The sequence below is a fragment of the Sphaeroforma arctica genome (genome assembly GCF_001186125.1).
Source record: "Sphaeroforma arctica JP610 unplaced genomic scaffold supercont1.41, whole genome shotgun sequence".
In the NCBI taxonomy this organism is placed as follows: domain Eukaryota; class Ichthyosporea; order Ichthyophonida; genus Sphaeroforma; species Sphaeroforma arctica.
This window is the reverse complement of record NW_014040517.1, coordinates 91643-106488: the sequence shown is the minus strand read 5'-3', so window position 1 is coordinate 106488 and position 14846 is coordinate 91643. Positions and strand designations below refer to the sequence as shown.

General features: G+C 42.2%; 1 protein-coding gene across 1 annotated transcript; it reads right to left on the bottom strand.

Annotated features, from left to right (window-relative positions):
- On the bottom strand, positions 1-1933 carry SARC_01103 (hypothetical protein; the record flags this gene model as incomplete). The annotated part of the gene is made up of 3 exons (XM_014305196.1): positions 1-191; positions 782-878; positions 1730-1933. The coding sequence occupies 3 exons, from the start codon at positions 1931-1933 to the stop codon at positions 1-3; spliced, it is 492 nt and encodes a 163-aa protein (XP_014160671.1).
- Positions 1934-14846: the final 12913 nt, after the last annotated feature.

The window sequence follows — 14846 nt, the reverse complement described above, 5'->3', positions numbered from 1 at the left end:
TTAAAGTGATAACTTACCTACAGAAGCTGTATCTACGTCTACACTGTCTTCTAGAATGTTCTCCAAACTGGCTTTGGAATGCTCTGTTCTCTGTCGCTTCGCAGGCGGTCCATACGGCCCACGGAATGGGTGCAAAGGCTGTTTCGCAGGCGATGGTTGTTGTGGCGTGAACTCAGACACCCAGTCTAATTCTGTAATAAGAATCGTTGAAATGTGTATCAACATGTTTGGATAAGAAGTTCGGGGGGTGATGAGCTCGTTACGAATTGGATATACTATTAACACATAGACGAGATGCAAAATTCGTGAATCGAGCACACTGCGAGAGTACAAATGTAGTCGTATCTACTCATTTTATTACTCCGATCCACATATCGATATAATATTTAAGCTAGCTGACTGCGTGAGTTGGTCGTGTGTCACTTGCTCTCGCCAGTAATTCGGGGGCGTCTAGGCGCACTATCCCAAGCACACTATTGCAATCATTGTTTTCTGTTTCCGAAAATTCATATTCGAGTATGTTTGTCGTCCTCGCTTCTCGCACTCCTATATATAGCACTACAAAAAATACTACATAAACCCTAAACCCCCGAAAGCTACGAATATTAACATCCAAGGATGTACAATCACAACACCGCACACATACACGCGTGAACGCATCCTTAATCATCATCAGACTAAGATATACAAGAAAATGACATTCACATATGTACAGAGATGCCTTGATTTAGGCATCAAAATCCAGAAATTAGGTGAAGCAGTATAAAGTATTGGCACATACCATCTGTGTTGTTTGTCACCTTTGCTTTCGCAATCGGCCGGCTACGATTTGCCTTCAGCCAGGCAAGCGAACCGCATATCAAGCTCATTGATTTCCCCTGTATATCCCATTTTAGTGATGTGTTCTTTAGCATACCATTCGGTGATTGGGTGTCGAATATACTAAAATTGGCAGTGCACACAATTATAAGAATTTTTAGGATATCTGTTATATATACACCTGGCTACATGTCTGCTCTACCTATGCTATACTGAAATAGAACTACGCCCGTTCTGTGTAAACATGGTCGATTTATGTATCATCTCGTATATATTGTATGCATACGAGTATTCCAATTGTAGATATCTGATAGATTAACCCTTCACCATCCCAGCACGCATCTTGTACAGGGCTACAGAGCTGAAATAAATAAGGATCCGATTGTACCCATTATATCAAACCAAAACACAGTTTTAACCACAGCTGTCGGTACATGCATTTTCTACGATGTCCAGGGCGTATCGCCCATTATAGATTATTTGTATATTGAATTGTTGAGTGACGTACAAACTTCTTAATATGGGGAACAACAGCATACTACAAAATCTGTGCAATGACAGCACACTCACACGAATTGAAAGCATACCACTCACAAATATGAGAGTGCCAAGGTTTCTTAAGCACACGTATGTCGATAGTATACAACTGTGGCAATTAACGTTGTTTTGTGCCGTTTTCTCGCTACAAATATTTGAACGTAATTTAAGTCAAGTCATATTTTGTAATACGAGAACGCAATTGCCCACACTTACAACCCCCAGGCCTATCACCAGTTATTTTCAACCCAAAATCATACTAAATGATTAAAATAACCGAAACCTAAATCCAATAACTCGCCGTTCCTGTACTGATTAACAAACTCATCACGAACTATCTTTAAAGTACAAACATAGTGAATAACAAACTCACCGTCCCCGTGGGGCTCTCAAAGATCCCCATGTTCCCATGTTCAATGCATTCGAACAAGTGTCTCATAAAGTCTCGCTGGAGATCGTACGCCTTGAAAGGAAAGGGAAACTCTGCCGGAGGATTTACCTTGGTTTCATCTCCATCGCCACCGCTTTTCCTATCAGAAACAGTAGTACTGATCGCAGCAACCTGGCCACAAGACATCTGATTCGCTGGCACGGAGCTTGCAGTCAATTGTCTTTGCTTTGTATTGAAAATTAAGTCTTCTAGATTAGAAGATTTCAACTCGAATGTGCAATACTTGGCTCTGGTAGACGTTGTATTTGCAAGAACACAATACCTAATCGATACTACCTATTTGATTGAAACTTTATCCAGAGACCAAGTCCAATAGATCGCTCGTTCTTGGGCGTGAAAACGATGACAGGAGTTCGCCGACAAGACTCCCAGAATTTAATAGCAGGAATAACTTTATCTATTTCCGTCAATTAACAGTTCCAATGCGGATACCGGTTTGATAACAACAAAGCGGTGCACCCTTTGGTGTGAGATTGTAGACACTGACGCAATTAGATGCGAAGCTGTCTGATGGTGATGCTGAGATTCAGGCTATTTTCGCGTGTGCTCTGTATATTTGAGGTTAGGATACAGAGAAAGTATCGAATTGTGCAGACTATGAACTGGTCATGAGCTAGTATGATTACGGGTTATAATTCGGAACAACTCATATATGTACCACCTCGATTCGTTACACGCGTTTATTGTAAATAAAAGTGTACACATACATACATAAATATTTAAAAAAACACATCATCCTCATAGTGATAGAACACCACCACGAAAATCTCTGATCATTGAAAAAGTGGTGACCATGTTTCGATTTTGGCGCCAAATTTCATGAACAGGCAGGCATGAGGTATATGAATGTAGTAGCGCACGGTCACTGAAGGTCTGGACAGTCCAGCCCACAAAAATCTATCACAAACCTCTCTGCCCAGGTCAGTACTCTACAGGCCAATCTCAATCAAATTTTGGGACCGGCTCTAACAACCCCGAACAATGATGGGCCCATCTCCAAGGAGCCTTTGACTGATGACCAATGGAAATCAACCATACACCAAATGCTCACTAACCTCTGTGCAAAAACAACCAACCTTGAATCCGAACTCCGGGACCTTAAATTCCAAACCCGTGCACCTATAGATGAAGACACACCCGACACTTTCCGATTTGGCTCCACAAGCCCGCCTGTTCCGCCTGCAAAAAGACCGCGGTCACAGGCGCCCAATAGCAGCAGTGAGCCTCCCAGCTACCGCTCAAAAGTGGACAAACCTGCAAAACCGAGCCCTAAAAACCGCCCGACCCCACCAGCTTCTCAGCCCCAATCGCAGCCGCCAGTACTCGAACACCTTTTGACGAAAGTGGTGGACCGCCCGATGCCGGACAAAACTCTTCATGAAATGGATGACATAACTTCGGTATGGCTCTTCTTCAGAGCAATTTTCCCTAACGGCAAGCCCCCATCCCAATCAGTATTTGAAAAATACTGGCATACCCAACCAGCCCTCAATCGCCACCACTTTCTCTGGTATCTTCCGTCTAAATCGGTATCTCAACCAAATCGCCGCGGAAGCTCCACCAGTTTCATCCGCCTTTGTGTTCCTAGCGACTCTGTCGCCCGGGTGAAACGACATGCAGCCCTTACGTGGAAATGGCAGCTTGATGAAAACATCGACCCCTGCTCCAACAACATCCCGACGCTACGAAAGCAGCTTTAATTCACTATCTCCGCACCAAGCGGGAGGCCCGCTGCACACATGAACGAGCGCCAAAAATTCTTGCCCGCAGCATGGATGCACTACTGAGCCCACTTGTCAACTCCACTAACGCAGACATCCTCCAATCTACCGCGGACCGTCTCCAGAAGGCTTACCAAGCAAAGCATGATGCAAACCTCTTCTCACTTAACCCACGAATCCCGGTAAACGCTAAAGAATCGGCGCGTGCGGAACCCGGATTCCCTGACACAATCATCCGACACGATGGATATCAATATGCAACCTCAGCTTTCCACGACGGACTCTTCGACGACAGGCAATGATATAGAAATGGCTGACATCGTCAAAGAGGGGAGCCCAGTAGTATTGACCGATGATGAACAATGTTAGGCCCAATGAGGATGACGCTCTTCAACCTACAAAGACTCAACATGGACAACGCAGCACATACAGATAAGTGTTTGAACGTTATATCGATTTTAAGTCAGGTTGATGTTATGTGTGTGGTTGAAACCTGGCATAACACCACATTTCTTAATCACATACGCTCGAACACACACGACCACTTCTTCCCATCAATCTTTCCTGAACCACTACAGCGACTATGAGAGCCATGCCATATGTTCATACATTGTATCATACATACTTGCCATTTTTGAAATAAATAATATTATCCCTATGGACAGGACGATGGACAGTCTCACTACCTCGGGCCCAGGACAATCAAATATTTACATGTCACTCTAGAGAGAGAGAAGGACATGGATCCAGGAGCTGAGGCTCCTGGTTTAGACTACAGAGCCGGCCCCCATGCCGACCCTTTTGTACACTGGTTCAAGCGCGGCTAAATCAACTAGCTTAGTTCTCATTTTATAGTAAACATCGTGTTTACAACTAAAAGCCTTCTAGCCAACCTAGGACAACCCTACGAACTTTAGATTATCTCTCACCTCAGCTACTACTACGGTCCATTGATCCTAATTTCTGACATACTTTATTAGTAATTTCAGTATAGTGAGCTTCTCCCAAACTAGCTCGACCTCAGCGGTCCAGACGCTCTTTGTCACTTACTATGGAGAGCGCTGGAAGCCGACACTCATACTTTTCTCATTATGGGGCAAGGTAAAATTATCCCGAGAGTGCACTAGATTCCTAGCCGATGACGTTCGAGTTGATTTCCTCCCGCGACATGTCGACCAAGCCATACAAATTAAGATGATGGCCGAGCTTAGCTTTGGAGCCATGATATGATCATTGAGCGGTATCTTATCGCCCACCACGGTGCCTCGGCAGACCTTTGTCGTTCTGAAAATGTATCCGAGCTTCTAGACCAAGCGAGACGTCTCTGTAAACATGGCACATTACCGCGACGACCATATTAAACTGATTTACCTATCAGACTTTGCGACGTGCGATGTCCTGTGTGTCAATCATTTACCGCTTAGCGGAGAGGGCTACACCAGTAATGCCTACTCTTAACCCGATCGCCGACGCTGGAATAAGAATGCTCAAGTCCGCAGAGTCCGGCATTAGTGTTGAAAGTCCGTATGTTCCTACGCAGATACGATTACAGCCAGTGTTACACCACTGATTGCCTCTGACGCTGCCCTCAGCCACTTTTTTGCACCTCATGATATCACACTTGACAATAGTTCACGTTACCAGTTCCGTCAATATGGACACAAGCGACAACGTTCACCCACCACACGCAAAGAATTGCGCTATCAGCGCCACCGATCACACACAACCGATCGACGCTCGCGCTCTCCACTACTACAGACATCCACGTGCACGGTCAGCAATGATCGTGTCCTCTAAGACTCGGGCACTGCAGGGCGCATCCTCCCAGCGACAGGATAGACGCCAGATTTTGCCAACCGTCGCGTCTGAGATTGTAAGTTTCGGTCTATCAAGGCGATATTAACGCCTTAGAGTAATCAAACACTTAGGTTAAGTCTAAGTATAATTAAATTTAAAATAAATAAACGAAATGAGTCTTTTAGTAAAGTTAGGTATGCCTCCTCGTGAAAACAGCATTACTCTGAGGGATTGTGAAGCTGAGACATTGCCTATATATAATCCTCTCAGTACTGTTTTCGCGGAAGGGATTTTATTTAGTGTTTCGTTGTTCGCTCTAATAGGAACTATGGTATGTTTCGTTGGGGCGAATTCGAGAGACTCATAAAATCCTATCTTTAGAAAAAATAAAATCAATAAATAAATAAAATACACTTGATGTCCTTAGTTATTATATTGACCAATAACTTGCCACTATCAAGAATTACCGACTTAGCCTTCATCAGACTGGCACATCTGGTTGGCTGATCGGAGGATCAACCAGGTACCGTTTATAGTCCCTAGAAACCTACCTATATTCGGTTGAGCCATCTCGCTACCGAAGTATTCAGATATAAATAAAGTTGGAAAGTAAATATAGTTCTATTTATAGAACTAGACCAACTCTTATGTTTGTTATTTTACTGAGGCCTTTTAATGGCCTCGTCCAAATATCTGATATGTAAAATGGAAAAGGTACTAATTAATAAAACCATTAGACCCCATTTTAGGAAACTTAAGTTCCTCGTGCTATTAAGAGTACATTTAGGAAACTTAAGTTCCTCGTACTGCTTAAGAGTACGTTTATAACATAGAGTCTAATGTGGAGGCCCGGCTTATTACACAGCCCCCACCCAGCTTTGAGACCCATGAGAAGCAAGTTGCTCACTCAAGCTGATTATGGGTCAAAAAGCGATACAGGAAAACGGGTCGAAAATATTAAGTAGCATAATATATAGTTGATGTTTCTCAGGCGGATAAGTTAAGCGTTCTCGGTTACCCTGTGAGTTTTTGGGTTAGGTCCAGTAGGTCCGTGGTGGTCGACTGGACGTTAAGCATATATGAAGGATGAGCATTAAAGCTAGGGATAAATGCTGTAGGCGGATAAGCTTCAACTTCCGTGCCTTCAGACGATGGAAACATGCTATCTTTTTCAGCTTGCGACTTATGCAGGCGTTTACGCCATTTTCAATTAAAGGCTTTTAAATAGTCTTGATTATCGAAAGCATCTGAAGTCAACTCAGCTATTGTACCTTCTATAAAGCTTGTACGATAATATGTTTAGCCTCCCTTATCCGTTCTCCATATAATGTCTTTAAATTCAGAACGATCAAGAGGTGCATTAGAGTCATGTCGTCTTGCGAGTATAATCTCCGTCGTCGGAATACGACTTGTGCCTATATTAAGCGCACTAGAACCATCGGGGTTATTTACCTCGTACGTTCCACTTTTAGTGTCTGCTACAGAGATTGTATATGGACCTATTCATTTAGATGTTAATACAGTAGCATCGGAATTACGTTGACGGATGTTAACTCTGTCACCGACCTGATACTCTGCTATCTTCTTGGTAGTGTTCCAACGCTTTTACCTTTTAAATAAGGCTATATTGCGTATTTCTCGCAAGCAAGGATATACAATGTTATAAATACGTTGTACCTTCTCTAACCAGGGTAACTCATGGTGATCAGGTACGTCCTTGTTAAAGGGTATTTGTAACTCACTACATCTGCCTAAAACCCTAAACCCTAAAATAGTAAGCGGGTGTAGTTCCTGTAACCGGAGCAGCACACTCGTTCATCTGTGTTTGTACCCACTTAAGGTGTTACAGCCAATCATCTGCATCATCCGTTAATGCAGTACACAAGAAGAACTTAAGTCTTCTATGGCGCGTTTCATTCGCGCCTTGCGTTTGCGGCTTATATGGCACACCTCTCTTATGGCATATGCCCGATACGAGTACTAGCGATTCCATTACGTCATCGCAGAACTCACTACCGTTATCAGTGCATATGATACCTGGCCACCCGTGGTCAGCAAAGACTTGGCAACATAATTCTGCCACGGTCTGCATATTCTTATCCTTTAATGGATAGAGCAGGTTAAACCGTGACGCCACATCAAAGAAGTGGCATACGTAACGGTCGCCTGTGTGCTCGGACGTGGGCAGGTCAACCAGATCAATGATGACCCTGCGCCATGGAACATCTTCAGTCACACTCTTAAGCGGTGCGAACCCATAGCGTTTGATCTGATTGAGATCACAGTCTGTACATGACTGATATACTCTGTCAACTAAAGTTGCCAGCTTAGGGTGCGCGATCCCATTTCGCTTAGCATCTTTGAGTGCGTCTACTACATTATGGTGCTTCAGCTTATGGTTTTGCGTCAGCCAAGCAAGAATGTTTTTATCATTCTGTTCCTCCAGAATAAAGGTAGGGTGTTGAGAATACACTTGCGTGGTCTCTCAGTCTGTAGTGTTTCCAGATTCCTGTCCTGTTTTCGCATGAATGTCATAAGTGCGCTCATGTGCGTTAGATACACCTGACTTATTAAATAGTCGCATTATATGTGTATACGCTTCAGGATTGTCTTTCATTAATCCCTTTAGAAATAGGGTTTGAAAGACTTCGGGCTTGGACTTTATGTTATTAAACAGAGTCCTAGCTAGAGACTGACGCTTCTTAACAGTAGTGTCATTAGTAGATTGTATTTCTTGTGCACAGACTTCAAATGCTGTGTTGCCTTTGAACTGCTTAACGTTCAATTGGGTAGAGAGTGGAATCTCTGATTCTTTGACCTTGTTAAGGAAGGTCTCAGAAGGGGTCCATTTGGTTGTTCCAATGGGACCTATACAACATATTATAGTATGTCTCCAGGGCGTCTTCTGGACGGCTCGGGTACCCTGATATAGGAAAGTATCTACTTCCCTATATAAATATATTGGCTCGCATTGTGTCATGCTTATCAATTTATTGAGCCATGGATCTTTACTCCGTAATGGGCAACACAACGTGATGGTAGCTTTATGTATATGAACATAATTTAATAGCTGGGCAATTAACTGCCATGGTGGATTAGCCCACGCATTATGTTTGGAGAGGTCTATTTGAAAGGCATCTCCCAAAGGATGATTTAAAGTCCTGTTATTCGATAGTTATGCATTATGATGTGCAGCAAACATATCTATGGTATGTGGCCCAAATATCATTTGAGCCAGTTCAAACTTTAAGTGTGACGCATTCATTGCTCTACTAAAGAACTGTATATATCTAGGTTTGTTATCTATAACCTGATATAATACTCCTCCTAAGGCTAAGTCGGAGGCGTCCGTTGCTATTTCAAGCGGCACGCCATCGACTGGTCCTTGTACAACAGGGGCTTGCTGGACTGCGTGTTTCAGCGCTTTAAATTCGTCATCACACTCTTTAGTCCACAAGTCTCCTAGTTTGGCTTTATGACATCTTAAGTGTCCAAAAGGTTTAAGGTAATCAGCCAAGTGTGGTACTCCATCTGAAAGAATTTTACAGACCCTCTGAAAGAAGTTTACAGACCCACACATGCTGTTCACATCTCTTCCTGTAGTTGGTGTTCCCCAATCTAACAGGTGTTCCATCTTACGGGGTCGATTTTGATACCTTCTCCAGATATACGATAGCCTAAGAGCTGTATTTCGCTCATGGCGAAGTGGCATTTCTTCTCGTTAATCTTGAAGTTTTGCTCATTGAGTCTCTTAAGGACTTCTGACTAATGCGGCGTGTTCGCCCTTGGTTTTTAAAAAAGATGACTATGTCATCTATATAGACTTGCACGTTAGGCATGTATGCAAACATTTCTTCTATTACTTGTTGGTAGAATGCTGGTAAAGAGTGTAGCCCGAAAGGTGCACCTCTGAACCTGTATTGTTTACCTTTCCACGTAAAACTAAAGTATTTACGATGTGGTTCATATACCTGCATTTAATGGTATCCTTGTGTAAGGTATATAGTTGTAAATACTGTAGCACCTTCCATCCTTCGCAGTAGCTCGTTAATACGAGGTAAGTAAAAGCTATGAGTCGGCAATTATTTATTTATTGGACTCATATCTAAACATACTCTGACTTTCTTCAAAGATCCGTCAGAGTTATGTTGGTCTACGGCTAGCACAGTGCCAAGTTAACTGGCGTCTGTTGATAGTTAATTTCTATCACTCCATCTGCTAGCCATTTCTCAAATTGTTCTTTTACCACAGCCTCGTGTCTCCAGGATACATAGTTCCTTGAGGGACTCTTTAACTGTGTAAAGTCCACCTTGGTTTTAAGTCAAGGCTGACATACCCGTCGTTAAACCGGAATTTTGCCCAATCTGTGATCTTTATCTTCTTACTAACTAGAATCAGATCCTTGATTTTGTTCGCAAAGTCAGGTATTAATGCCTTGACTGTGTCTGACGGGGGCTTATATGTATTCATACAGTTATCGTCTGACTGATCCTTTAATGGATCTATGTTATTTGGTAGACCAGTTACGGTTATACCTAGAGTGAGTAAATCGCTCATTCCGACTATAATGTCGTACTGCTGTGACATCTTAACCATCACAGCTTGGGTAGTGATACTCCTATCATCAGCCAGGGAGATTTTAACATCTGTGGCCATGGTATCACACCTAGAAGTTTTATCATCAGCTAAAACGAGGTGAGTTGTTTGTGTTCTCCTTTCGATATCTTTCATTAATGCAAAGCGATCGGATATACATGAGATTTCTGAACAAGGATTTTATTTCCATTGCAGTATACGGGGATTATTACACGCTTATCTAAAGAGGCGTTGTATTGTCTGTGTAACGATTGTACCTGGTAGTACCTTCACTCCAACTTAATGTTGGGCTTTTTGTCACAAGACTTAGTGTGATAGCCATTGGTCTTCTCACACTTGTCGCACTTAATAATAAAGTGTGTACAGGTGGATGCATGTCTACCATTCCAATAACCGTAAAGGGTTAACTGGTACATGTCATACCCACACTGTGCGTCGGCACATTTCTTAACCTCCATAAATGGAGGTTTCTTGTCCTTCGCCTCCGCGCGTGCCCGTTGATTGGGTCGCGTGGATAGAGTGGAGTCGCGAGCACGTGTATGTTGGGGTCCCTCATTAAAGGTCTGCCTGGATACGTATCCGTGATCGGTGTGCTCCTGCGGCTTCTTAACAGCCACTTTTCCTTTCGATGTTACTCGGTGTGTGGGGAAAAGGTTGGATACAGTATCATAAAACTGTTCCCACGTAAATTAGATGAAACTTTGTTTCATGTCCCTTGTCTCGAGCCTCAGTCGCGTGTTTACGTCGCAACTCGGTGTACAGGCTCTCACGGTCGTTATTCCTTATGTTCTTACAGAACACGTGCATAACCAGGAACTCGTACCATCGCTGTGCCTTGTCCTTTATTATATCTGGACACTTCAGGTCAGCATCTAGCTTCAGAATATAACTCTGAATGGGCGTGTTCTCAACTTGTTCAGTTCAATTGAACTCAGTCCTGGGCTACGTATGTCCTTACTTAACAAGGATGTAACCAACCAACACACAGCAGGCCAGTCACGAGAAGTGTCTAGCTCATGTTGGTGTCGCTGCAGGATCAAATAACTTGTACCTGTAGGGTCAAACGTCTGCATTAAATCAGAGATCCATTGCTGGGGAGCGATATCATTCGTCTCCAGCATGACCGTAAACGCATTAAGCGTACGAGTTAGCGTGTCGAGGTCATGGTTGTTTATAAACTCGACCTGCTTACTGTTGGCATCCCAGTTCGACTTAAGTCGACTGATCTGTCCTTTGTATTCATGGTTATCCCTGAGGTCTTGTCCACGTTGGGCCTGAAGTAGCTGATCGATGCGCTTTTGCTTAATCGCAATCACCTTCACTCTTGTACTCTCTTTGAAAGTGGACCCTGTCAGGGATGAGAGATCACTAATGATATTAGCAAAATATGATACATCCTCAGCATGATGCGCATCGTGAGCGATTTCCATTTTAATGGTATAATCGTCGACCGATTTGTTAAGTTCGGTCACCTCGTCAGAGTGAAAATCCTCTGCGGGTTGATGTAGTGCTGTGCGATCGCAGCGATTAAATTCGACTTCGTTAACACGTTTACGGGGGTGTTTATTACCCCTTGTAAAGTCCATGGTCGAGGCCTTGCGGTGCTCTGTTCCTCGGATAGTGGTTGGTATTATAATCTTGGGTGATTCATGCGTCTGGATAACATACCCAGTCTTAACTGGTTTCCGACGATTGTCATCCCAATTGTGTAAAAGTGGCGGAGTATTTCTACCTGCCTCTGGGTCTATAGTACCCTCAAGGACGGGTGACTCACGGCCGGGTGTCAGAACAGGCTCACCGCCGGGTGTCAGAACAGGCGATTAATTAGCCTGAAGTTCTGGTGGTAGTACCTCGTAAGGTATAGATACGCTGAGCACATCTGGATCATATGCCACAGGTGTAGTGCTCGAGTCTTTACGTTCTTCGGGCGTAATTGCCTGTCGACGTTCTGTCCACTTTTGTAGGGCTTCAGTAATGCCCGGAGAAACATTCTCGCGTAAGTGCTGTGTATGTTTTCCTGATCTATACAATCGATCTACATGTTCAACAGTCAAGTCTTTCATAAGGGTAGCTAACTGATTCTCAAGATCAGTGTTTTCAGTAAATAACTTACTTATGCGCGTTGGCTTAGTAGTTTCGGACGTAGATTCGGGTTTGCCACTTGAGCTTGCCTCATCTTCTGGTTCCATTATAGGTTCCTTCTGATACTTGTTCTTGTCCCCTATAATTGGGGACTCCCATATAATTGGGAACTTTTCTTTCTGATTTTCGTCAGAAGAATGGGTTGGGGCGTCTTCAGACGTGTCCCTTGTCTCACTTCTTGGCTTCGTAAATGCAAGCTTTGAAGTTGAGGCAATAGTTGGCCGTCGGGCTCTGTCAGTGGGAGTAGTCTCCTTAATCGGAGTGGCTACATCCTTATCTGAAGCATTGTCCTTTTTACCATTATTGTCGGATGCAAGTACTTCGGCTACAATGCGGTTAAACGCATCAGCAGCGGCAGCGCTAGCGGCTTCTCTCTCCATCTTCTTCTTTTCATCTCTACGCTTCTTAGAAGGAGTATTGTCTTTCTTGGTCATAATCTTAACTTATGACTACTAGCTTGTCTCTTAAGGACTAGCTTGGGCAATAAAAATTTTGTGATAGTTAATCTACCTTTACGCTTAAGTAGTCGAAGTAATTACTACCTTTGCTAACTTTATAATATGTAAGATTCGTTGTCGCTCTATTAGCAACTATGGTATGTTTCATTGGGGCGAATCCAAGGGACTCATAAATTCCTATCTTTAGAAAAATTAAATAAATAATAAATAAAATACTCTTGATGTCCTTAGTTATTATATTAACCAATAACTTGCCACTATCAAGAATTACCGACTTAGCCTTCATCAGACTGGCACATCTGGTTGGCTGATCGGAGGATCAACTAGGTACCGTTAATAGTCCCTAGAAACCTATATTCGGTTGAGCCATCTCGCTACCGAAGTATTCAGATATAAATAAAGTTGGAAAGTAAAAATAGTTCTATTAATAGAACTAGACCAACTCTTATGTTTGGTATTTTACTGAGGCCTTTTAATGGCCTCGTCCAAATATCTGATATGTAAAATGGAAAAGGTAAAAATAAAACCATGAAAAACCATTTAGGAAACTTAAGTTCCTTGTACTATTAAGAGTACGTTTCTAATTTACGTACTGCTTAAGAGTGCGTTTATAACATAGAGTCTAATGTGGAGGCCCGGCTATTATAGTAGTTGCACAGTTAACGTATTTTAATAACGTATTAACGTGTTAACGTATTAACGTGTTAACGTTTATAATTATATTACTGGAATACGTTTAACGAATTGGACATAAAACAAGAATTGAGATATTCAAGATTCTGAACATGTGATAGTACTCAGTAGAGTATGGGATTCTACTGTGGATAATTAGATGGTTTTCCAAATATAGATTGGTTTTTCCACTGAAATTAGAATTGTACAATCAAATAGGAATGATACAAATCTGACACCTGAAAATGGCACTTTGGGAATCTCTAATTAACGGGAGTACCATGAGCGAGGGTCTCAGGCATGAAATGGTTGTTGGTACAAACCTATGGTATAATTCGATAATAATCTCAGAGCAAGATAATCCACTGAGAAAAGGACAGGATCAGAGTTGTTAGAATTTAGGGCAACCTGGTTTTGATTCCTCCTAGCCAGCCAACTCGATGTGCCCGTCTATGCCTTGAATGGGATGGGGAGCTAGGTACCAAGTGATGGGGTTCAGATGCAGATATATACTGCTCCGACTTGGTGTTTTGATTTTAATTTTAATTTTTCTTAAGTTGTTGAGTAGATAATTGTTTCGAGGCGTGAAATGTAAAATATGCGTCCAATGAATTATATCTAGTCTTAGTAACTAAAACATAAATTAATGTAGACCGAAGTAGTGAGTGATTAGAGCGGAGCATATAGACAATAGTCTCAGTCTAAAATCCCCTAATCTTTTGCTCACTACCAAGGGCTGAAGCTAAACTTTTTTTTAACATTTTGCATTTTAACGTTTTAACGTATTTTATTATTAACGTAAACGTCTTGGTATCGTATAGTCGGCCTAGAGGAGACCGACATTTACAGTACAGTAGCATTGAAATTACGTTGACAGATGTTAACTCTGTCTCCAACCTGATACTCTGCTATCTTTTTGGTAGCATTCCATCTATTTTGCCTTTTTAATAAGGCCACAGTACGTGTCTCTCGCAAACAAGGATATCAACGTTGTGTAAACGTTGTACCTTCTGTAACCATGGTAACTAATGGTGATCAGGTTCCTCCTTGTTAAAGGGTATTTGTAACTCACTATATCTGTCACGAAAATAGTGAGCGGGTGTTGTTTCTGTAAAAGTCAGACCAACCAGGCTGACTATCGGTTTCAATAAGTTAACGTAAAAGAAAAGTAAGATTTCAAAGTAAATTTGCACAATGTAATTTTAAGTTTAGCTTCAGCCCTTGGTAATGAGCTAAAGATTAGGGGATGTAAGACTGAGACTATTGTCTTTATGGCTCCGCTCTAATCACTCAATACTTCGGTCTAGATTTATTCGGCGTCAGTAACTAAGATCAGATTTCATTTCATTGGATACATAATATTTTCTTCTATACCATTTCATGCCTCAAATTTACCTTCCAATCGCAATTACCAATAAAATATCTCTAAGTCCAACTTAATAAAAATAAAAGAAATCAAAAACACCATGTCAATATCACCTGAGACTCACCCAATGGTGTGTCCCAATATTCTGATGAAAAACACATCAGTGTAGAAAAACCATCATATCGATATCAACAAGGTCTCCCGCCTCTGTCGTATACAATTGTAATTCCAAATATCCAAATTAGATTATTTGTTTGTTTGTTTTCTGTAAATTCAATATGTCTATA